A 25461-nucleotide genomic window follows, 5' to 3' on the forward strand; every position below is an offset into this window, starting at 1 on the left:
ATGGGGAACCCCAGAATTTATTGTTTTTTTTTTCTATTTTTGTGTAAAATCTTAATGCGGTTCACAGAATACATCTACTTACCAAGTTTCAACTGCTATAGTTCTGGACGAACAGAGAGACATGACGAATATATAAGGGCCGTTTTTGCCATTTGGATTTTTTTGCCTACGGAACCCATTAAAACTCCTACTTTCAATATTCATTTCGCTACAACTTTTGAACGGCTGAACCGACTTTCATGAAACATGGCTAAGAATACTCGGGATAAAATTCTCTATGACACAAAAAATACTAAACGAAAATCGGTTCATCCGTTTGGGAGCTAGGATGCACAAATACACAGACAGAAACGTTAAACTTATAACACCGCTCTTTTTGCATCAGGGGTTATACTCGTAGGAGCCCTAAGTAGGTAGGCTTTAAAGGCCGAATGCCTTTTTTATAATAAACTAGCGGCCTGATCTGACTTTGCTCAGGTAAAGTCATAATAAATCAAGTCATAAATAATCACTATATACGTATAACACATAAACCTTCCTTAGGAATTCTGTGTGAAAATCGTGTAGTCGTTTTTGAGTTTATGGCGAATAGACAACTGCTTTTTGCTACGAAAAATCGACGCTGACGCCTACGTGCCATAAAAACTATGTATACATTCGTTTTAGTTTAAGTAATTCGTTACGTGATAAATTTAATGAACTTGCAGTTTTTCTGAACGAGTTGAAACTAATCTCACAACGAGTTTAAGGTACGATGAATAACTTATACTTAAATTAATTATCGATTAATCGAAAAATCAGCAAAATAAAACATTAAGCCATCCCGCGACTGTCAAAAGAGGCGACATAACATTCAAATCGAATGTCACATCGCAACAGAAATACGACACACTTGTCAAATATTTTTTTAATTAACATTTTTTTTCTTGGTTGCCAGTGCGTGGCTTTGAGTTTTTCGACCACACTTGTCAAATTAGACCGTGTGTTTGATTTGATATTTAACACTTTGACACTGGCAGCTAATCCCCCAACAATTATTTTTCTTTTTTACGAAGCGAAGCGGTCGATTGTCATGGTCTCCACGAAATAATCCTTTTAAACGCGCGCTGTCACTAAATAACTTGCATCGTATTTCTCCGATTAGATGCTCAGGTTATACCTAAGAGAAAAAATGAAATTGGAAACAACGTAAGAAGTTATGAAAACTTTTGTATGTAGGCTGGTTCTGATTCCAATACATCCCTTCAACTACCTCGACATGAACTTATAATAAACTTCCATTGTTATTATAGACTAGCTTTTGTCCGCGGGTTCGCCCTCGTTCATTGCCTTGCAAACTTTATTGTTGTCAATATCTCGGATCATAGGTATATATTATGCCCACTTAGAGTTCTATTACTTACATACTTATCATCAATACATATAATAAAATTGAAGAAAGATCAAATTTGTACATTGGATACTTTTTTAAAATTCTTCATGGAATATACTTAGTTACTGATATAGATGACGAAAATATAGTTTTGGAAATTTTTGTCTGTCTGTCTGTCTATCTGAACGCGCATCACTCGAAATGTACTGGACCGATTTGCTTGAAATTTGGTACATAGCTACCTTATATACCGGGTTAACATTTAATTGATTAAAGTCTGATATAGATATAATGGGCGCAGTATGTATCAATATATCAGTATAAAACTCTTCCGTTACTGAGTGACTGACTGACAGACAACGTACACCCGAAACTGCTGGGGGGGAAGCTGAAATTTGGCATGTAGGTGAGTGTAGGTGAGCACTAAGAGAGGATTTTTGGAAATTCTACTCCGAAGGGGGTGAAATCTGTAAATATGAAAGTTCTACACCGTTGAAGTTAGTTACTTGAAAATTTGAATTTTGGTTGTTTACAACAAAATTATGAATACGTGTTTCAGATTTTTCTGAAAATTAACCCTCAACCCCTTCAAAAGGGGGGTGAAAGATTGTATGAGACTTAATAACATTTTCCAGATAAAAATCTGAAAATTGGCACGCTTACTTTTTGTAGCAAATAACAGTAATAGTAAATACAAAAAAATAAATTTAATTTACGTTTGTGGTTAATAAACAACCGGGTCGTAAAACGTTATGGAAAATGGGACGGCACGCGTTGCAGAAAGCGGGAGTGGGAGTCGGAGCGGGAAATGGGAAGGAGACACGTAGTGGGGAACAGGACGGGACACATTGCAAAAAACATGGTGGCACAATATGTAGGAAACGGTACGGGATATCTACTTTACATTACATAGCAGGAAGCGGGATTGGACAAGTTTGCGGGACGAGACACGCAGCGGGAAACAGAAAATTGAACTAAAGATGAGAAAAAATGCGAATTTGAATCATATATGTTTACCAGTCTTACAGAGTACGCGATAAAAAAATTACTGAGATTTTGGCTATGAAATTCACGCGGGCGAAGCCGCGGGTAAAAGCTAGTATGCAATAAAACCTACCTATTCTTACAAATGTTTGAGCTATAAAATCACAGTCAGGGACCCGATTCTTACGTACCTAATCGAAGTTCGTATCATCAATTTTCTCGATTCTTTTTCGAAAGTTTTAAGCAAATTTATAATGGGAAAATCGATCGACTGATGCATTGAATTAAACTCTTTCAATTAAATAAATTGTGATATTTCGTATGTAAAGAAACCGTGTTAAAACTTCTAAATAAATTGAGAAAATTGGTGAAATGGACTTCGATTGCATGAGAATCGAGCCCCTGCTCTGTGATATTATAGATTGGTGCAGTTTTGAACAATCATTGACCTCGTTCGTAACAAATACATTTCTTTATAAACTTTAAAAAAATCATAAAAACAGAAATTTCACACGCCTTCCCTTGAATACAAATTGCACTGTCATTATGACTACATTCACGCATCACAGACGAACTCACGACATGACAAACAGGTCCTTTGTGGAGGTATTGCCAAATCATCAATCGATCGACTGATCTGGATGCCGTTGTAGTGTGGCGACCTGCCACCTGTTTCTGAAATGACGCGATCGAAATCAAACCATTGTTGTATGAAGGTTCCGCACCTCCAAACCCCTAAGGATGACTTGAATATATGTCTGTCACAGCCATAGATATCGACAATCCTTGAAAATTTTTATGTTAAAAGAAACTCTGTATTGATCTAAGGAAACTCGTGATAAAACGCCTCTCAAACAGAAAAATCTGATCAAAATCGGTTCATCCGATTCGGACCTACAATTCCCAGACACGTTATAACACCTCTATTTACGCTGTAGGTCAAAGGTTAAAACTACAATTTTTGTAAGGGCTAGTTCTTCATCTCCTACTGTCTTCTCTTCTTAACCTTTTCCACTTTATGTTATTAATATGAATATGGATACATGCTATTAGTCCTGCATACCAATTGAGACGTTGACCGCCTCGAGTTTTCTTTCAAATTCACCAAAACGCCTCTGCGCCGATGAGGCTCGCTCCAAGCCGTGACGAAGAGACGGGATACTGCGAGTTCTCGCTGTGGTCACAACCAAAATGCGTTTCTCATGTAATCCTCGAGGGATGTGGATTATAATTTTTTTTCTATCGATTTTATTTTTTAAAACGTGTGACACGGGACGGGTGGCTCGGAACGCGGAGTATTCGATACAGTTTATTAATATTCGATTCGTACATTGTTGTTCAGGTAGACAGGTTGATTGACACAAGATTTTTGTCCAAATAGTTATAGGAATTATCTGTTTTTAACTCAGCGTTTGCCCGTAAAGTTTGAAATTAAACTTGGGCAAGGTACATGCTACTAAACTTAGGTATATAAATAAACAAAACCCATATGACTATACAGTATATCGTTGATACCAACGATAATGTTGATACCTAATGAACTAAATAAGTGGCGTGTGGTCAACACGGTAGGACCACTCCATAGCCTCCCGTGGATGACGTAAGAGGCGACCAAGTGACATGGCCTAGGCAGTTGATAGGCAATAATACCATTCCCGACGTCAGGCTACTTGTAGTATAACAGTCCAATATTTAAAAAAATATTTAATTTATTAATTTCAATTTGAAAAATATTTTTTTACGCTGTCCCCGGGCTTCACAGCGTCACAGCCTCGAACACAACATGTCGAGATGAGAAAGACTATCGACTTGATAGAATTATTACATAAGTAGCTTTAGCCCGCGTGATTTTGCACGGGCGCAATTATTTTTCCGGAAAGGTATGTACCCTATCTCCGTACTTCAAACTATATGTACAATTATGCAAAATTTCATTTGATTGGTTGAGTATATAGAGCGTGAAGAGGCAACAAACAAACTTACTTTCGCATTTATAATATTAGTTAAGATACAGTACATAATAATTATACTTTAAGAAGCCGATCCAGCTGAGTCACGTTCCGGGACGTCGTAGCCAAGGAAGCATTAACTAGATAGACTGATATGATACGGTGCTTGACACGCAGCAAAGTACATAAGCCGTTATAGCAGGCACAAGATCGTGTAGAGAGCCACAGCTGCCGGTGGTCACGACCTCACCACCCTCAGCCATGAGGTAGGGTTGTTATGATCATAACTAAAACATTACATGGATAAACGTTCTTACTTAAATCTGTTCTACAATCACAATTACTTAACAGTGAAAATTGATGCATGCATAATGTGATCGATCAGAAAAGTAGTTCGAGGCATCCTATGTCTCATTAGGTTGGCCACATCATGGATTTAGTAAGTACTTACGTACCTACTAATTCCATGGGCCACATAATATCAATGATACCTAATGAAAAAAGACGTTGTGGAAGTAAATATGAGTGAGGAATCTTAAAAACCTCTATAATTAGATACTTTAGGAATAGCGTTCGAGTAAAATCAGCAGAATCATTGAACATTTACTTAAATAAATACTTAAATAAAAAAAATACTTAAATTTATTTAAATATCCATTTTAACCAAAGGTAATTTTACTTTTCTGTGGCACTAGCACTACCAGTAGTGTCACAGGAAAGTAAAATTCTTGACTCTAACGGTAGTGCCAAGCAGTAGTACCTAATTTAAAAAAAAGCGGCCAAGTGCGAGTCAGACTCGCAAATGAAGGGTTCCGTAGCAGCAAGTAACATAACATAAAAGTTCTTGTCAATCGATTTTTGTATATTTTTATATTTGCGCTGATTGGATGAAAAGTAAATTCCTGTTTACGATTAATGACGATCTCGTTTAAACCAATTTTCCGTGGTTTATATAGTAATATAGGTACATCTTTTTTTTTTTAGTTTTATCATTCTCTTATTTTAGAAGTTACAAGTGGACACTCAATATCATTTTTGAAGACCTATCCAAAGATATAAAAATTGAGTTGCAGCCCCCAAAATGTATTGCTTTTTTTTCTATTTCTGTGTAAAATTTGAATGCGGTTCACCGATTACATCTACTTACCAAGTTTTATAGTTCTTATATTTTCGAAAAAAAGTGGCTGTGACATACGGACGGACGGACAGACAGACAGATCCTAAAAAGTACTGCATAGATAGTGGGCATTCGTAAAGAAATTCAAGGCGCAATTATTTAAAGACGTTGGAATATTAACGATCCCGAAAAGTACCAGATGTAGTTACGTCTGGTACTTTTCGGGATCGTTAATGTCTGGTTGTAAGGAGTTCTTACAACCGTGCAAGGAGCTGAAGCTACTATTTCAAGTTAAAGTTAAATTCGTGTGGTTCCGCCTTAGGATAAGACCACTTCATAACCTCCTGCGGATGTCGTAAGAAACGATTAGGGGACAAATCCATCTGATAATCATAGCTTTCCCAAAGAGGCTGTGTTTGTATAACCGGACGCCCCAGTTGTACAATCATAGCCAAATCTTCCAAAATTAATGGCAATTTTTTTACCCTAAGCCTGAGCTTTGGGAAGTCACAGCTCCGAATGCAACCGGAAACACGAGAATAGAGAGAAAGATTGCTACCAAATATCAAATCTCCAATTAAAAGTAAGTTCCCTTAATTTAGGTGAATATTTATATCATAAAGTCATGCGAATAAACTAAATCACTTAAAAAACATAGGTACCTACCTAGCTAAAAATCCATCCTTATCATGCACCGGACAGGAGTTGTTCCCCATTCCGACCAGAAACCCAGCGACTGAAAACGCAAAGTCACGCCGTGCATAGACAACATTTGAGTACCTATCAAATGCTCCCAAATGCCAGTAGATCAAGATATAGCAGTCTTGTCCACAAACAATGCTATTATTCCTACCATAGATAAAATTGATTCCTACGAAAATAAACAACCTTTGAGATTTCCATTCGCCGTTCGATATTTAAAAATTTAAAAAACTAAAACATTCACCATAAAGACGACGGTGTTTCGCTTTCATTTTTCGATAGAAACTGGGCCACGCAGGGCGACGTAGGGTTAGCACCTAAATAGTGAAATTAAGAACTAATTTTATGGCCAACAAAGAAAAGGATAACTTTGGGTGAACCACATGACCAGCTTTGTTTAACAGATCACAGATGGCAGATCTATTGAATTCGTTTAATTAGTTTTAGGTTTTAGGTCGCTTCTATACTGAACATTTCACCGCAAATATTACATTTTCCCATTGGAAATTGGCAACGAATAAAAGTTTAATAATTCTACAGATTTTCTACATGAGTGACAGCCCTGACCATAGACAAACCACACAAAAAGTGCGAGTAAAACATTTTGATGCTTGACAACTGTCACGGTTCTGATCGATATCTATTTATTTATTTAAATGCTTACGCTATTCATACGACGAGGAGTTTTTATTTGGTGCAAGGAAATAAAACTTTGTCAAGCGCGAGTCGCATTCACGTATGTGCCTATGTAGGCATGTATGGAGTTATTATTTCGATGCATGGAATCTATATAATATAAAACATTTAATGAGTGACTGACTGACTGACTGACAGATAACGTACAGCCGAAACTACTGGGCGTAGAAAGCTGAAATTTGGCATGTAGTGGAGTGTAGATGAGCACTAAGAGGATTTTCAGAAATTCCACCCCTAAGGGGGTGAAAACCTTTAATATTAAACTTCAACTTCTACACCGTTGAAGTTAGTGACTTCAAAATTTTTGTTTTAGTTGTTTACAACAAACTAATGAATACGTGTTTCAGATTTTTCTCAAAATTAACCCTCTACTTTTTCAAAAGGGGGTTGAAAGATTGTATGGGACTTAATACAACTTTCAAGATATAAAGCTGAAAATTGGTAAACATCCTTATTACAACTCTTTGTAATAAATCACACCTCACACCAATAAATAACTTGAAATGTTAGGTAAGAGGAAGAAGAAGAAAACATAATGCCATCAAAAATATGCTGTAAAAAACCCAAGTCTCGCAGCTCAGTTTTTCTGCCGTAAAAAGTTGTGAGATCCATGTAATACCAAGTCGGTTAATTTATAGTCCCTACTTAAGGGACCTTCTGTCTTAAGTTCTTACGCGAGTTATTATCATACCAATATTTAAAAACTTTTAGGTTTTAAATAAATAGATCGACTTGGTCAGAAGTTCACGCAGGCGAAGCCGCGAACAAAAGCTAGTACTGTATGTATGTATCTGTTACTAACGTAATTCCTTTACTAGACCTAACTCCACATATTCTAGTAAAAACGTATAGCTGGGCAGTTTCGTTACTCTAGAAATAAGATAACGAATGCCTATGAAATCTACGTGACGATAGGAAAACGGCCAAGCCAGATGCAAGATTTGATTACAGACAAACATCGGGACAGTTGAAACTAAAGAAACGCTTGTAAAATCATCAAGCTCCCGTGGGAATATATATTAATTAGCTTCCTACTGGTAAAGTACTTAGCTTTGGAAAACGGTTGAGCATAGTTCCGAAGATTATCCCCAAACAAACATTGAACATTTACATATTTGGGTAATTATGATATAAGAATTTTTTTTAAAATCTTAACTTGTAGAAGAGCTTAGAACGCTCTCTTAGAACGCTCAAACTCTTCTACTGGGTATATTATTTTAGTAAAATTGTGCTCACTAGGTACTTACTCGTTTACGTATAATAACTACATAAGTATAACCTATTTTAATTAACATCTAAACAAATGTCACCTCTTTCACCACCTCTAATCTAATTATCCATATACGAAAACAGCGAAGTGGCCAGGGTCTCGAACCCGCGACCCCGATCGATGCGGGACGAAGCCAGCTGAAGGAAGCCCTACAAACGCGCACTCCGCTTCGTGGACGATTCATTCGTAGGTATCTAATTTATCCCCGACGTTAAAGGAGTGTTATAAACGATGCAAACTTTCGAGAAGATTGATTATTTAGGTAGTTTATAGTATACTATCCCGGCTTCGCTCGGGTAAAACCAGAATTAAAGTATCTGTTAAAAGAGACAGTCTCTGTGCCAAATTTTATCATAATCGATCCAATAGTCTTTAAATTTATTCATTACAAACAAAAAATCATTTTTTTTTCTCTTTATACATAATATTACAATGGATTATGGATTTTATTACAGGTATCACTAAAAAAACAAGAACATTAATCCTTCTTTAGTAAAATTGGTAAAATTGTGAATTAGAAAAAAGATGTACAGCACTGACATCTATGCATTGATAAGTGAACTATTTTTTAATGTAATGGATAATAGAGGGCCATGGAAAGTACTTACTAAATCCATGTAGAGGGCTCTCAAAGGACGGAGTACCTACTAATTCCATGAGGATCATTTGTAAATAAAAAAACATACTATTGACTTTACGTTCATATTATTTTATTATTTTTTTGTTTTGAATTTATAATAGTGTAACACTTACATACCTATGCTGTCTGACAAATAATTACGTTGGCAACATTATTCAAAATCAGACATGGCGCGCGTACACACCGTTCAACAAATTTTACAAATTTTCATATTTTTTACGTTAGTGTTATGTTCTATTACTAGTTTAGTGAGTGCTAATCGTGACCTTAATGAAGACAATTGGAAAGAAATTCTTGAAGGCGAATGGATGGTGAAATTGTGAGTATATTCTACCGGTGTTCTATCGGCTGATGCCCTAAACGTGTCAAAAAAAATTACCATTGAATTACCACGGGAAATACTCGTTTTTGTTTTCTGTTTACTAATTTGTGGCACATTTTAACTTATAAGCAAGTGTTAAGGTGAGTTTTCTTCGAGTTTGAGGTGTCTAAAACTTAGCATCCCACACCTACAAAGTTCAACAAACTTGCAAGGCCGCATTGGCTGTGAAACAGTTTTGGACACCGTGACGCAGCCTTTGTCATGTCGATGGTCCATCAGCTCCCACAATAGGCAACGGGTCTTTCTTATTAGGTATTTTCGAATGTGTAATAGATTTTGGGCAAAAACATCAATTGTTGAAACAACTGTTTTTATTTTAGAATCAAAAACTTTCATGTAAGTACGTATATTTGGTGCTGTTCCTTGCCTGTCTAGCAGTGGTATTTTAGTTTAACTATCTAAAGAAAGCAGTCAAAATTGGCTACTGTTATATACAAAGAACTTAAGTACCTATCCATTTACATGACATAATTATCGTCCAATACTCTTAATATTATAAATGCGAAAGTTTGTGAGGATATATGTATGTAGGTTTGTTTGTTACTCTTTCACACAAAATCTACTGGACCAATCATTGAATATAACCTGAAAAAACACACATAGGGTATGTATTATCCCTAAATTCCCACAGAAGCGAAGCGAGTTTACATTCATGCATACAGAAGTTCTATCAAATAGATATTTTCCTATTTCTGTAAGAAACTAATAGAACTTGATAACATTTCTCATAACAATTCTTAGCTGAATAGCCTTCACATTCCTCTTGAATATGGTGACCGTATTTCAGTAGATAGAAAACCATTGGCCTTCCACCAACAAGGCATTACATTACTCATTAACTGCACATAATTATTAGACAAGTGATTCATGGTGATTCATATAGCATTAGAGTTACTTCAGCTCAAGGCATGTGCAAAAGGAAAGACATAAATCTATTCCTAATAGCAACCTAATAGATTAGCAATCAAATTCATACGTACACATTCACGTCAAAGGAATGGATTCTTGGATACAGATTTATAATTGTTCTCAGAAAATTAATCTTAGTTTTTTCCGTCTAATTGATTTTGTTATTGCTAACACAAGACACGCAAGCACATTTTTACTTTACATTCCCAGAACCCCTTTTGAGGTTCAGATTAATTGGTAATCCATATTATATTTATTTATTTTATTTATTGGGCAAACTGATGTTGTTGTTGATGATGCTTGTTGATGTTGGTGGCTACCCGTGAAACTGTGTGATGCATGTCTTAGAGTAGAACCACTCCATATTCTTTGATGTCATATGAGTCGATATAGGGATACAACAGCCTTGACAGCTTAAGGCGAGAGCAGCATTCCCAAAGAGGGTTGACGTCAATCAAGAATCTAATCATAAAATCAAAGTTAAAGCAGACTTATCTTGTGTAAACCTATCGGTTGACATAGCTGAGAATACAACAGAGAACATTGGGTATGAGAGAAATAAAACGAGTATGAATCTTTATTGCCAGCTAAACATGTACCTACTGGGTTTAATGGTTTTGTAGTAAGAGGACTGATCACCCGTCTGGTGCTTGCACTGGTGTTCCCAATCAGGAAATGGTAATAGGATTGGAGCACTGCACAGTGTTTTAAGATAATTTATTATGTTCAGTTAATTCAGTGTTCAGTTCCTTTAGCCACTCTGTTAATGATTGCCGCCAGCTACGCGCCGTGGTGCCCGGCGTGCACGGCGCTGGCGCCGGCGTGGCGGGAGCTGGCGGCGCGCGCGGGCCGCAGCAAGCTGTCGCTGCGGACGGCGGCCGTCGACGTCACGCGGAGCCCGGGGCTTAGCGGACGCTTCATGGTCACTGCGCTGCCCACCATATTCCAGTGAGAATGCATACTACGTTTATTTACATTCTTGAAATGAGTTTTTCAGAAATGACATTTTTGCTATAAGCTTTTATTGTCATCAGAAAGATATTTAGTGCTGTGCTGTGAATATTGAGAGCCGAACTGGAAGCTGCTCCGGTCATCCTTACCATAAAAATGCACTGTCATGAAAACTGAAGTTATGTGGTGAAATTTTAATTCTGTAGAACAGGTGGAAGTGAATGATTAACTTTCTAAATTGATTACAGACAGACCAACATTGGGACAGGTTAAACTAAACAAAAGCTTGTAAAAATAGTTCAGATATATTGATATCAGCAGATATATTGATATGAGCAAAACATGTTTTTTTAAATTTACTATTCAGTTTTACATAAAGATATCAAGCTAAATGTTTAGAGTGCAGATTCCGTCCTTTCCATTTTTTTTTTTTTGCAAGTTAGTGTGAATTTATTACCTTCATTTGATTTACACGTGTTTTTACACGATGAAATAGCGAAGATTCATCTAAGTGATTAGCATACGATCGATCATAATATCAAGGCTGTGGCCTGTTTTAATTTATTTAGGTTGCAACATCCATACACGAATTTTACTTGTGTACAGGTAGCTAGCTACATGCATGCCCAAATTAGACTAATATGTTATTTAATTTGACAAGTAAACTGAGACAAGCTGCACCTAGACCTATGTGCAGCCGCACTGCGAGGTTTAGCCGTAATATACTCCAACTCCAAATAACTCCAGTTATAAGTCAAGCCTTAGTTAGTACCTGCGGAAATTCACACGGACGAAGTCGTGGGCAAAAGCTAATCCCAACTAATATTATATATGCGAAAGTAAGTTTGTTTCGTATTCACGCGTATCTACTCAACCAAGCTTCTTGAAATTTCTCATATAGTTAAGAGTATGGAAAAGGATGCAGCATACCTTTCAACCCGGATAAAACTATAGTTCCCGTGAGATTTGCGAAAACCCTATATTCTGTTACTAACTGATGCCTGCAACTTCGTTCGCGTGGCCGAACAATTTTTGGCAAGGAGTCAAAATTATTACAGAAATTTAATTGTACAGACAAATGTAACGATACCTATACATACAGAAGATGCTAATCAGACTGAAAAAGTATATTTTCTACAGTGTAGCTGAACTATTATGACTCTTCGCCCGGTGTTCCAGATCTTCGATTTTTATATCTCTACAGAAAATGCTCATCAGGCTGAATGTCTGTTAAGGCGTCATTTCAATATTTCCTAGTACGTTTCAATATTTCCTATATAGATTAGCTGTACCATCATTTTTCTCCATCAGATGTTCCAGTTTTCAAAATATTTTATACCCGATATGTTGCCCAGGCTTAATAGCTATATAACAAAAAAGTTTCATTCTAATCCGTCCATAGATTAGCGTGTACAAACAGACAGTTTTTTTTTTCAATTTCTTACTCTGTTGCTGTGACTCTATCGCCTAATTTTATTTTTATGTAAATTAATTCCATGTACAGGAATTTTTCAGTGATGTAATGTAGTTTATGTAAATTAATTCAATGTTCAGGATTATCTCGAACACCTGATGTAGACCTATGATGGTGCAGCTAAACTATAGGGAATATAGAAACGACGACTTAACAAAAATTGTTCACTCTGATGAGCATTTTCTGTTGACGTATAAAAATCGAAGATCTGGAACACCGGGCGAAGAGTCATAATAGTTCAGCTACACTGTAGAAAATATACTTTTTCAGTCTGATTAGCACCTTCTGTATGTATAGGTATCGTTACATTTGTCTGTACAATTAAATTTCTGTAATAATTTTGACTCCTCGCCAAAAATTGTTCGGCCACGCGAACGAAATCGCAGGCATCAGCTAGTTACCAATAAATATGACAATGGCTAAGTCTTTAAATTAATTCGCACAATTGCAGCGTAAAAGACGGTTCGTTCCGTCAGTACAAGGGCCCGCGCGACGTGGAGTCGCTGCTGTCGTTCGTGGAGCAGGCGCGCTGGCGGCAGGCGGCGGCCGTGCCCGGCTGGCAGGCGCCCGACTCGCTGCAGATGTCGCTCGTGGCCGAGCTCTTCAAGCTGAGCCAGGCGCTGCGGGTCAGTGCTACTAGTGCCAGTTGCTTTACGCAACTCATTTTCGTGTGTTCCCGGTTGCATTCAGGGGGGCAATTTATATTGAGAATAAAAATATCTGGCCTAGCCGCTTCTGCCTGGCCCTGGCAGAAGCGACAAACTTGATGTCGTCAAAGATTATATGCGTGCCGATGGCCTGACAAGAAGGGATGCCGACGACCGTGCGAAGTGGATACAGAAGGAGTAGGAAAGAATGGTTAAGGAAGAAATCGGCAAAAAGCTCAGTTGAGAGAGAAATAATACATCTGCTTAAAAAAAAAACCAAGCGTTGTACGTCGCTAATCCCAGAAAAACAAGAAAAATATTATTGGGGCATTATGTGAAAGGTGGTTGCTTACAGACGGTCCACACCACACTGATGGAGACGTACGGTCTGCCAACTTGGGGCTCCTACCTGATCTTCGCGATCGCCACCATCTTCATTGGAGCCATATTGGGATTGGTGAGTTATATTTTATACTTTACATTTCCGCCCATACTCACCAGTTTTATCTTGCTTTGGTACAAAAACTATTTTTAGCTGCCCTTAAAATAATAATCAATTCAAAAAATCTCAATTAGTTTTTCTTCAAGAAAATTGTTAAATGTATACATGGCACATATGCTTTTAAGACCCGACATACGACCAAGCAAGGTCCCCCCCGCAAGGTATAAAGACGTGAGCGTGACGTGAGATACTGGCGGTGTGTGCCGCAGGTGTTGGTGTGCGTCATCGACCTGCTGTACCCGCCGCGGCGCGCCCACAAGCTGCAGCTGTCGCAGGCCGAGCTCGCCAGCGCGCGCAGCAAGCCCGACGAGGAGGTGAGCTCAGATCTCTTCAGTCAGTCGTATTCCTCATGCCGGACGGTCGTGGAATGAAACACACACAACAACTGTCTTGGCGCTATTATTGGGGTGTCTGAATGTTACTGTGGGCGAGTGTCCTGGATTTTCCTAGCTCAGGCTCCAGTCCACCCCCTTCCTTATTAAATACAACTGATGTAATTTGAATCATGGTGGAAATAAACAATTAACTTGCAATGTATGTATGTTCGGGTGGAATTTTGCTACTCAATTTTGAAGCAGTCGAGGAGACTTCGAGAGTGTAATATCGAATAAACGAAGGTTTTTCAAGTGTTAACATTAATTTGAAACTTAGTGTTTAATCTATCTTACCAGTAACTTTATCTTACCAGTTTGTATAGTACATTGTTCATGAAAGTCACAGATTCTAACTAGACATAAGAGTTGTGATGCTTTATACGACACCTGCCTATGACGATTACGACAATAAAAAATAAGCATTCACAGCATTTAATTTCAAAGTAGGATCAACTTGTGTGCTAGTCTGCTGTGTATATTTGTTCGTCGTCCTCGCCTAAAGGGTCAGTCCTCAACACACACCCTCGTTAGAATCAGTTAGTGTAGCTGCGTGCTGTCGCTGTCGGCAGGAGCTGATCGCGGAGGACATCGTGGACGACAGCGAGCGCGCGGGCAGCGACGCCGAGCGCCACTCCGCCAGCGACGTGAGTCACGACACGCTGACACGCTGACACGCTGACACACTGACACGCTGACACGCTGACACGCTGACACGCTGACACACTGACACGCTGACACGCTGACACGCTGACACGCTGACACGCTGACACGCTGACACGCTGACACGCTGACACGCTGACACGCTGACACACTGTCACGCTGACACGCTGACACGCTGACACGCTGACACGCTGACACACTGTCACGCTGACACGCTGACACACTGACACGCTGACACACTGACACGCTGACACGCTGTCACGCTGACACGCTGACACACTGACACGCTGACACGCTGACCCGGCACAATCCCTAGCTCTTGGATTGTTACGTATACTAACGAGCCGCCCCCCGCAATATTATGCATGTTATACGCGTACTAGAGATCTGTCCCCTGGCTCCGCTCGAGTAAAGCCGTATTTAAAAAAGTAGCTTTGGTGTATGTACTTCTGAAGATTTGTGTATGTCTGTGATGCCAATGATGTCATCAAATCAGTCCAGTAGTTTTTGGGATTTTGTCGTTACTAGGTTATTTTTTAATTCTTGTGGATATTTACCCCAAAATTGATGTTTAAAAATAAATGTAAGTAATGTTTGTAATGCAATGTGTTTGCAGACGTCGTCGGAGGGCGGAGCGCCGTCGGGCGACGCGCGGCCCGAGGTCCGCAAGCGGCGCCCGCGCAAGGCTGACTAACTGCACTACACTACCCCACACTACACTACACTACACTATACTACACTACACTACACTACACTACCGGAGATGGGATTACGGTACGCGCAGGGGCGTGGCCGTAAAATGTTATCTAAAATGTCACTTCATCTCATGCTTAAAACAAGTGGCATACGTGTCTAAGTAGATTTCACTTCAGAAATGAAACTAGAACTTAAATAACAAAAAGAGGCACGTCAATTGTATATAGCTACAGTTCCCATCGCGCTCAGTGCGAGTACCGCGCGTAAAGAACTTCCCGAAACCCATCTCTGACCGCCGCACCGCATCGTCATCATCACAAGTATACACACCTAGTTTAACGATTTTATTAGATAGATTTTATGCCGGCTAAACACTATCGCCGAACTCAGAATACTTATAAACATTGCGTAGTTTGTATGAGCGCTCTCAATTACCGCACTGGAAAACCAGCATTGTATGCCGAATCCGCCAATTCGGCTACCGCGATAGCGTATAGCCGGCATTGTAGTTTTTAATTTAAAACTACAATGTGTAATGATACAAAATTATCGCAACTGCCCAATGGAATAGAAAACTATTATACTTTCTAATAAAATCAATTATCTAGAGTACACAGCATATGTGTGATGTGTGATGGAATGTGCGGCTCAGGCTGATATATACGTAATTATGCTTTATTTGCTGTCATCATGATATTATTCCAAATATGGGATCTTTGATAAATCCTATCTGCTACAAATAATTTTAGGTACAATCATCAAATAAAAACATTTAAATAACATAAGAGAAAGTTATTGTAACGATTAGTTTTTGTTGTATGTAATTTTTTTTTAAATTTCCAAAGTTACAAATATACAGAAAGCAGTCAAAAAGACACCTCATACAATTTCATGTAGTTCTTACAAAAAACAATCAAATACACGCCACATTCGAAGGCGCATTTCCAATTTCGCTTCATCGGAGAGTTTATATATAATGTAATAATAGACTTACACCCGTATTCTTAAATGTTCACTCCACTTGAGTTTGACAAGTCCTCGCTCACGCGCCGCGAACCTTCGATCGAACTTCCCGAAGGACTGACGAAAGCTAACTTTACTTTTTTATTTTTTTAAATTTTCAAGTTAATGCTTGGCCATATTTAACTTGAGAAGGATATTACATACTGACATCAAAATATTGTGTTTGACCGGAGACTACCGCCAGATAAAAGTACCATGACCACCATCAGTCCCAAAATGTTCGACTTCAGTCTATAGAAGTTCCTTTAATATCAACATGCCAAACATTATGCGATGCTAAAATATATACTAGACACTATTTTAGCGTCGTCAGTCACATCTTCTATTAACAAGTTTACGTCTAAAAAAACCGATCAAGTGCGAGTTAAACTCGCGCACCGAGGGTTCCGTACAAAATTTTGAAGATTCGGCTATGATGTTATAACCGGCCGCCTGTCTGACGTCAACCCTCTTTGGGAAGCTGCAATTTGGGATGTAGGTTCCCTGGGGAGTGTTGGTGAGCACTAAGAGAGGATATTTGGAAATTCCATCCCGAAGGGGGTGAAAAATTTTTATATGAGCAAGTTCTACACCGTTTAAGTTAGTGACTTGAAATTTTGGATTTTAGTTGTTTACAACAATTTAATGAATAGTGTTTCAGATTTTTTTAACCCTCGACCCCTTCGAAAGAGGGGTGAAAGATTGTATGGGACTTAATACAATTTTCAAAATAAAAAGCTGAAAATTGGTAAACACACTCTTTGTAGTAAATAACTTGAAATGTTAGGCAAGAGGAAGAAGAAGAAAATATAATAATTTATTATGTATTTTTTGAAAATTGTTTCTCTAGGGCAATGATGTAGGGGTGAACATTAATATGAAACTTCATTATTTTTGAAGAGAGACCCATAAAATATTTAAATTTACTTTAACGGGACGTAATACGTGGTGGAAAATAGGACGGAGACACGTAATGGGAAACGAGGCGGGACACATTGCGAACAACGTGATGGCACAATGTGTAGGAAATGGTCCGGGATCCCTACATGAAGGAAGCGGAAAGCGGGATTGGACAAGTTAAGGGACGAGACACGTAGCGGGAAAAAGGAAATTGTACTAAAGACGAGAAAAATTCGTATAAAATAATATATAATAATAATAACGAATTTGAATCATATTGGTTTACCAGTCTTACGCGATAAAAGAATGACCGAGATTTTGGTATGAAATTCACGCGGGCGAAGCCCCGGGCAAAAGCTAGTATATTATAATCTTGATAATGTAACGGAAATTGTGTTAATTATTGTCACAGTTTTATAAAAATCTTTATTATGAATGCGTGTCGACGTGTAGCACTAATTCATATTTGTGTCAGCTTGTAATGCACATGTGAAATGCGTCTTCTAGTAGTGCGCCCGTGTGGGTCTTATGATCTTCAGAATTAATGGTGAGTGTGCAATATACATAGCTATGTTTAAATTATAAGTGTGTGAAACCCTGTATGACAGCATTAATAACGTTTTACAAACGAAATTAATTATACAATCACCGATGTATGTATATCTTCATGGAAATCTCATATTGTTTATTGCATGCTAACACGTGATTCCAAAGTAAATTTGAGAAATGTCTTCGCTTAAATTTACTTGTGAATCTTGTAATAATGTAAGTGATTGTAGTTAGCAATGTAGTATTTAACTTTGAATATGTAGCTTGGGTATCAAGTAAAGGTTTTCATGTTAAAATCACTCATAGTATCAACATACATACTCAAGTGAACTTTGTTTGCACCTAAATTTTAGAGTTTAGTGTCCTAATTTTATTTTTAAGGCCGTAACAGCAATCATTTTCTGCTCTTTTTATTGTGAATCCAGTGTCGCTATCATAGTGCGCGATGTAATTTTATTTTTTTTATGGAAAACATTTTTTTTTCTTTTGTTAAGTATGTTCAAATTATTGTTAGAATTTTATCTAAAGAATTTTTTTCATTTCTGTTGCCATGCCACGCCTCACTTCCAAATTATTTTGTAAACACATAGCTAATATTGTAGCACTTTATCCAAATAAAAGTCCGTATTGGCCATAAATACAATATTAGTGCGTCGGCCTCACGCACTATACTCGTCCAACAAGAGGCCAAAATGCGTTTTGGAATCCCTCATTTGTGAAAATTAAGTATTATTATTCCGATTTACAATGTTTGTTACACGATACCTAATCGGAGTGTTATATTATTATGTATGCTATTTATTTCTTACAGTATAATTCTTAACGCCTTAACATTTGATAAATGAGGTAGTAAACTATCCCATACATGTTAAGTTTTAAAATGCTAGTGGTAACGTTGCGTTTTGTTTCACAGAGGACGGACACTCCGGCAAAGTGTGACGACGACCCCAAAGCTATTTCAGTTGGCGTCACGTAACTTTGTACAACATTCCTATTTCACTGTCGCTCAATAGATTTACTATACGTATTCTGTCTATGTATATTTTATATGTATTTTTAATACTCACGCTTGGAACATTTTTATATAATTTTAATGGATTTATTAAATACATGAGTATAAATTATTAATGTTTTATGATTAAGTATAAACTGTTCGCATCAGTTAATTTCACGGAAAGCAAATATATTTACTAACTTAACAATATCGGAAAGAATGACTGAAAACGCGCCATAGTATATTTACACGTCAGTATTTGCTTTCCGGAGAGTTGGAATGTAATGTTAACACAAAAATGCCTTGTACAAAGACTTGAGATCGTTTGAAGTGTTGCGTTTATATTAACTATTGACTAGTGTCTTGCTGATTAAATTGTATTTATAAATTGGTCGTTTAATTTTGTGTCACAACACAAGCCTCTACATACAAAAGTGTGTGTGAGGAAAATAGAAAAATTATTGATATTCATTGTTTTGTAATTTGCATAGACGTTATCTGGGGGCGCGGCAGTGCAAGTCGAGCATCGTTTTCACGAAGCAATTCAGGCCAATTTCGAACCCCAATAACTTCGTTGTGGATAAAACAGGAAGCCTGCATTTTCAGTAACTAAGCAGGTGGTTGGACCAATAGGTTTTATTTAGTTCTTTATACATAAGACATTCATATAATACTAGCTTCAGCCCGCGACTTCGTTCGCGTAGCCTACCAGTTTTTGGTAAGGCGTCAAAATTACTAATTGTTCGCCGCGAACGTAGACCAAGCCAATACATTTTTTTTCACATAATGGTGAATATTTCAAAAACCACTTAAGGGACCTTCTGTCTTAAGTTATTATCATATCATTATTAAAAATCTTCCCAAGCCGGTTGGTCCCCGTGGGGGATAGCGACCAATACCTTCCAGCTATACCAAAAGAACATAGCAATTATATGAGAAGGAGAAAATTTAAAAATAAAAGCAAACTTTATATTTCAACTTTAAATTGTTTATCATTAAGAACACCAGAAAACAGAACTAGAATTAGCAGTTTCTAATAAATAATTCAAATTGGACATCATCGGTGAAGTTAGGAGTGCCAAAATCTTTGGTCAGCAATAAATAAAACTATATAGTGGTAATTAAATGAAATTATAATAACTTTTTCAAATTAACAATGAATTTAACAAAAATCACATACAAGCAATCGGCGGTAATATTTGTATCTGTCATTGTGTGAAAAAATATTTAAATCAAGAATAAAACAATGTCTTTCTTTTCTATCGGTGGCCAGTAAAACATTAATCCTGGACATACCGCCCACCAAGGACATCCTGAAGGAATGTCCTTCTCTACCGCCCACCATGCAGGGACATACACAAATATGCAAGATGGAAATTAACAAAACAAACTATCTAGTGAACAGCACAAATTGCACCTACTAGGACTATATAACTACAATGTATTCTATATAAACTAAAAACTATATATTGGTTGAGCTGATAGCTCTTAAATATGCAATGTGAGTCACAAATTAATGTGAAGTCTCAAATATGCAATGTGAGTAATAAATCACCAATATTTCTTATATAATTAAACAATTCTTATTTATCTATGTAACTGTTATTTCTGTATTTCTAACTAAAACAATTGACATATTTATTTGTACAGTTCGCTTCCATATTAATACTATTTATAACATTTGGAGGAATTCTACAGAATCTATTAAATCCACTAACTTGGCTAGTGTGCTTGTAAGGCATAGGGAACACTGGATCACTCTCAACACCTAGGAAATTGGATGACCAATTACACGAACGAACTGACGTATTCGAATACAATTTCTTACTCACAGAAGGATTCGTTTTTCTCCAGCTTTTAGATTGCCGAACTGATGCATGTGAGTGCACGTGTGGATAAACTATATCGGCAATTCCCGAAACAATCCATCCAAACGATGTGTTTTGAGCAATTAGTGATCCTGTAGAATCTCTCTTCATTCCTAAATTTAGTATTTTACTGTACACCTCAGCACCTAATAACATATCCACTTCATTAGGGCTGTAATAAAAGGGGTCGGCCAGATTGACATTTTCCCACTCAACTTTGGCTACCGTCGTTGTCGGGATAAATGTTGTGATCGACCTAAGCACATGAGCTTTGACCGCCAAATCATAACTAGGATCGATCCTAGACTGTAACCTAAGTGACACCGTACAATTTGACTGGACTTTACTGTCCCCACCTACACCTGTGATAAGATGTTTTGAATAAGTTTTCTTTAAACCTAGCAATTGTACCATTCTTTCCGTTAAGAATGATCCCTGGGATCCTTGATCCACTAGGCACCTAACTGACCTTTGTGTACCTGCCTTCGACACAGCGTTTACAACAGCTGTGCTTAATAGAACTGTTTTGTTACAGTCCCCTGTCGAAAGGCAAGATATTGTAGGCTGAACTGTTCCAGCATTTCTATTAAAAGGTTTAATAACCACATCTTCTTTATGGACTGTATTATTTTTTGACGACGAATCATCTCCCATACCTCCAATTCGGTCTTTACCATTAGACCCAAATCCACCACTAGGGTGAAGTAAAATATGGTGTCGTCTTTTACAAATTACACACTTAGACATATACAGTAGAATTCATATATAACGACTTCGCTTATAACAACTAATCGGTTTTAGCGACGATAATGTTTACTCAAGTTAGGTTTCGTAGATAGGTACTAAGAGAATATAACCGTTTAGTGCGACTCCGGTTTAAGCGACCAACTGCTTATAGCGACCATTATTTATGATAATACGTCTGGTTAAAACGACACACGAGCAATGTTTTGTTTACCTACGCACTCGCACCCCCGCCCCGCGCGCTTCATCTCTTATAAATCACAGTTAGTGTTTGTCACCTGTTATGATAAGTTCATAAAGCTCGACAAAATGAGTTCAGTGAAGCGAAAGTGTTTTACAATTGAAGAAAAAAGTGCAATATTACACCGATTGGAAGCCGGTGAATCAAATGCAACCCTCGCAACCAACGACGCGAATAGCAACGATAGCGACGGTGATGATGGCGAACCAGAGGAGATTCATCCGACTTTGAGTGTGTCTGAAGCATTGAAGGCTGCAGAAACACTCAGTGTATTTCTTCAGACTAACTTTGATGATTATCTTATGAAAAAATGATGTCACGAATTCACAATGCCGTATGACATTCTTACTACCGAACAAAAGTTTGTCAAAAACAAACTCAAATAACAGACTTTCTACGTTAGTAACACAGAGCTTTGTCTGTAGTGCTTGTGTATTTTATTTACGCATTTTTATTACAGTACATTATGTACCTATGTTTATATAAACATAGGTACATAATGTACTGTAATAAAAATGCGATAGTTCTGTAATAGAAATGTGATAGTTCTTAAACATTACAAATTACAAACATAGGTATATACCTATGTTTGTAATTTGTAATGTTTAAGAACTATCAAAATAAAGCATTTGTGATTTCTATGAAATGTTTTATTTAACTACATAAATAGGAAAACTGTTTTGTGCGTCATCCGGTTAATACGACATAGTATCGCCGGTCCCTTGAAGGTCGTTATATCCGGATTCTACTGTATTTACATAAGCGAGCTGTATGGTTTGAGCTTAAACACATATAACACAAGACCTTCTCTTTGGCAAAGTTACGACGTGAGTTGTTGGGCTGTTTACGAAACTTTGTACATAAACTTAATCTATGATTTTCTGTACAATATGGACACACAAACTCCTTCACCTCTCTTACATGGAGAGATGTCACTCTATGAACATTTTGCTGTTTAGATTTAAACTCTAATGATTCTAAACCTCGAAAACGACTAGTTAAAAATTCAGTAAATTGTTCATAGGTAGGAAACTTATCTGAAGAATTTGAGGATACCATTAATTCCCAAGCCTTCCGGGTATCTTTATCCAGTTTAGAACTAATAATATGTACAATTAGTATATCCCAACTAGAGACATCTATACCTAAAGTTTTCATTGAATCCAAACAATCAGATGTTGTACTGACTAACCTCTTAATATCAGAAGCCGATTCGTTAGTCAACGTCTTTTGATTCAATAAACAATTTAATATACCAGAAGCTATATATTTTTTATGATTGTACATATTTTCCAATTTTCTCCAACTACAGGCGTAGCTATCGGAAGTAACCTGTACATTGCGTAACAGCTGTTCCGCTTCTCCTTTCAAATGGCCTTTTAAATAATAAAACTTCTGTACATTATCTAACGACTTATTATTGTGCACTAGGCCCAGAAATAGGTCACGGAAAGTCTGCCACTCAGTGTACTTTCCTGTAAAAACAGGTATTTTTATTTCTGGTAATTTAAGCCTTACCTTACTAGTTGAGTCGCTATCACTGCTATATTCAGGCTGGACCTTGGTATCCCTAGATCTAGTTAATTCAAATAATACCTGTTTTAAATCAGTTTTGTACTCCATATACACGTCCTCAACCTCGTCATAAATACTATTTTTATAATAATCGGAATTTTGCAATTCAGACTCCTTAACTGTAGATATTAAATTAGTGTGTGTGCTGTGGAACTGTGCCCACTGCTGCTCTAATTGTTCCAACCTAATCTCTAAGTATGGAACTGTTACACGGTCCTTAGGACTCTTTTTGTAATTAATCCTGCCTCTGCAGATTTTTTGTTTAACATCATTTTGAATAGCTAATAAAGATTCCAACTTTACTTAAAGAATAAATTAATATTCGCAAAAGCAGTCAATCACACAATCAATATACACAAAGTACACCTATTCACTAAGTTCATATATTGCGTACAAATAACAAGTAAGTAGAAAACTACCAAATTATATAAAAGTTAAAGTTAAATTATACTATACAAGTAATAGTATACGTCCAAAAGTTTATTTACGAAGAATCACTGCTCGAATCCGACACACCACAATGATTAACACTTCTTGGACTTCCTTTGTAACTATATTAAGTAAAATCGACTTACAATATTTCACTTGCATTCACTCACTAATATTTAGCTCGTTGCAAGCTCAGCTCACAACCAAACTTTAATCCAAACAGCTTGGCCTTTTTGCTCAGAACGCAAATTATTTCCTCCGGGAATCGAACTCCCGGCCGCCGTATTCCTCACTCTGTAACGCTCAATCCTCTTCTTGACCGTTCTTTCCTTTGCTATCCTTGTACACAAGCGGTCCGAAGCCCGACAACAATGTATGTTGCCACAAAATATTGATGCGTTACAATAGTGTACCACTACACTTTCACCAAGTAATTTTTGCCGCTAATATTTATCCAACTCAAAAGACCAAATGGCCAAAATCTTTGGTCAGCAATAAATAAAACTATATAGTGGTAATTAAATGAAATTATAATAACTTTTTCAAATTAACAATGAATTTAACAAAAATCACATACAAGCAATCGGCGGTAATATTTGTATCTGTCATTGTGTGAAAAAATATTTAAATCAAGAATAAAACAATGTCTTTCTTTTCTATCGGTGGCCAGTAAAACATTAATCCTGGACAAGGAGACTCGGCGAATCAATTGAAGACCACCAGGACTACATACTATGTTTTAAAGGCGAAACGAAAGGACAATATGGGGTTGGCTTCATGATTAAAAAAAAAATAAAAAGAAACATAGTCGAATTCAAGGGTATAACAGAAAGAATAGCAATACTTAATTTATATCTAGAGGGATATAAGGATAAATGGTCAATTGTACAAGTATATGCACATACTGAAAAGCAGGATGAACATATAAAGTATGTCTTCTATAACTAACTATCAGAAGTACTGAAAGATACCCACAAAAATGTTATGGTCATAGGAGATTTTAATGGCAGAATAGGTTCTCGACAACCAGGTGAAGAAGAAAGAATGGGAAAATTCGGAATTGGCAATAGAAGCAAAAATGGAAAAAGGATGATAAGTATGGCTCTTGAAAATAACCTAGCATTCATAAATAGTTTTTTCAAAAAAATCCTAAAAAGAAATGGACATGGTCATCGCCAGATGGAACATTCAAAAATGAAATAGACTATATAGTTTCCAACAACAGAAAAGTGTTCCAAGACGTACATGTTCTAAATCAATTTAATTTTAACACCAGCCATAGAATGGTGAGGGCAATCATCAGTAGTAAAGAGGTGAAAAAAGCAGAAACAAATTTATAGAACATACTAATTTAGAAGGAAATCAGAAAGTAGAGGAATGAACATAGTAGAAGACAAATACAATAAGGAAATCTATGGGCCTGCAATCAATAAAAGTAGAAAACCAAAAGGAAGTTATACATTAAATAAAGAAATTGGAATGTTAGTAGAAAAGAGAAGGAACTTAATAAAAAAGAAAAGAAAAATGTACATGAAATTGCAGTCTATAAGTAAACAAATTAGCAACAGCATCAAGAAATATAGAAATAAAACAAAAACAGGTATATTAAAAAATCATATAGAAAAAACGGGCGGGATTAGAAAAGCGTTGAAGGAACTGACAGAAATAAAAGGTTGGATACCAAATATCAATACATACAATAAAATCGAAGAAAGGTCAAATTTGTACGTACATTGGATTTTTTTTTAATTCTTCATGGAATATACTTAGTTACTCATATAGATGACGAAAATATAGTTTTGGAAATTATTGTCTGTCTGTCTGAACGCGCATC

The 25461-nt window shown here is 37.0% G+C and overlaps 1 protein-coding gene across 1 annotated transcript; it reads left to right on the forward strand.

Annotated features, from left to right (window-relative positions):
- The first annotated feature begins 8868 nt into the window (after nucleotides 1-8868).
- LOC128681096 (thioredoxin-related transmembrane protein 1-like) lies at nucleotides 8869-19158 on the forward strand. Its single transcript, XM_053764701.2, has 8 exons — nucleotides 8869-9049; nucleotides 10802-10969; nucleotides 12898-13072; nucleotides 13449-13550; nucleotides 13805-13909; nucleotides 14539-14613; nucleotides 15246-15290; nucleotides 18690-19158. The coding sequence occupies exons 1-8, from the start codon at nucleotides 8898-8900 to the stop codon at nucleotides 18750-18752; spliced, it is 885 nt and encodes a 294-aa protein (XP_053620676.1). The 5' UTR covers nucleotides 8869-8897; the 3' UTR covers nucleotides 18753-19158.
- Nucleotides 19159-25461: the final 6303 nt, after the last annotated feature.

The sequence above is a fragment of the Plodia interpunctella genome, chromosome 26, assembly GCF_027563975.2.
Source record: "Plodia interpunctella isolate USDA-ARS_2022_Savannah chromosome 26, ilPloInte3.2, whole genome shotgun sequence".
NCBI lineage: Eukaryota > Metazoa > Arthropoda > Insecta > Lepidoptera > Pyralidae > Plodia > Plodia interpunctella.

Coding starts and splice junctions, on each gene's coding strand:
- LOC128681096 (XM_053764701.2), top strand. CDS start 8,898: ATGGCGCGCGTACACACCGTTCAACAAATTTTACAAATTTTCATATTT. Junction 13,910..14,538: donor GCAGCAAGCCCGACGAGGAG/GTGAGCTCAGAT, acceptor CGCTGTCGGCAG/GAGCTGATCGCGGAGGACAT. Junction 15,291..18,689: donor CGGGCGACGCGCGGCCCGAG/GTCCGCAAGCGG, acceptor TTTGTTTCACAG/AGGACGGACACTCCGGCAAA.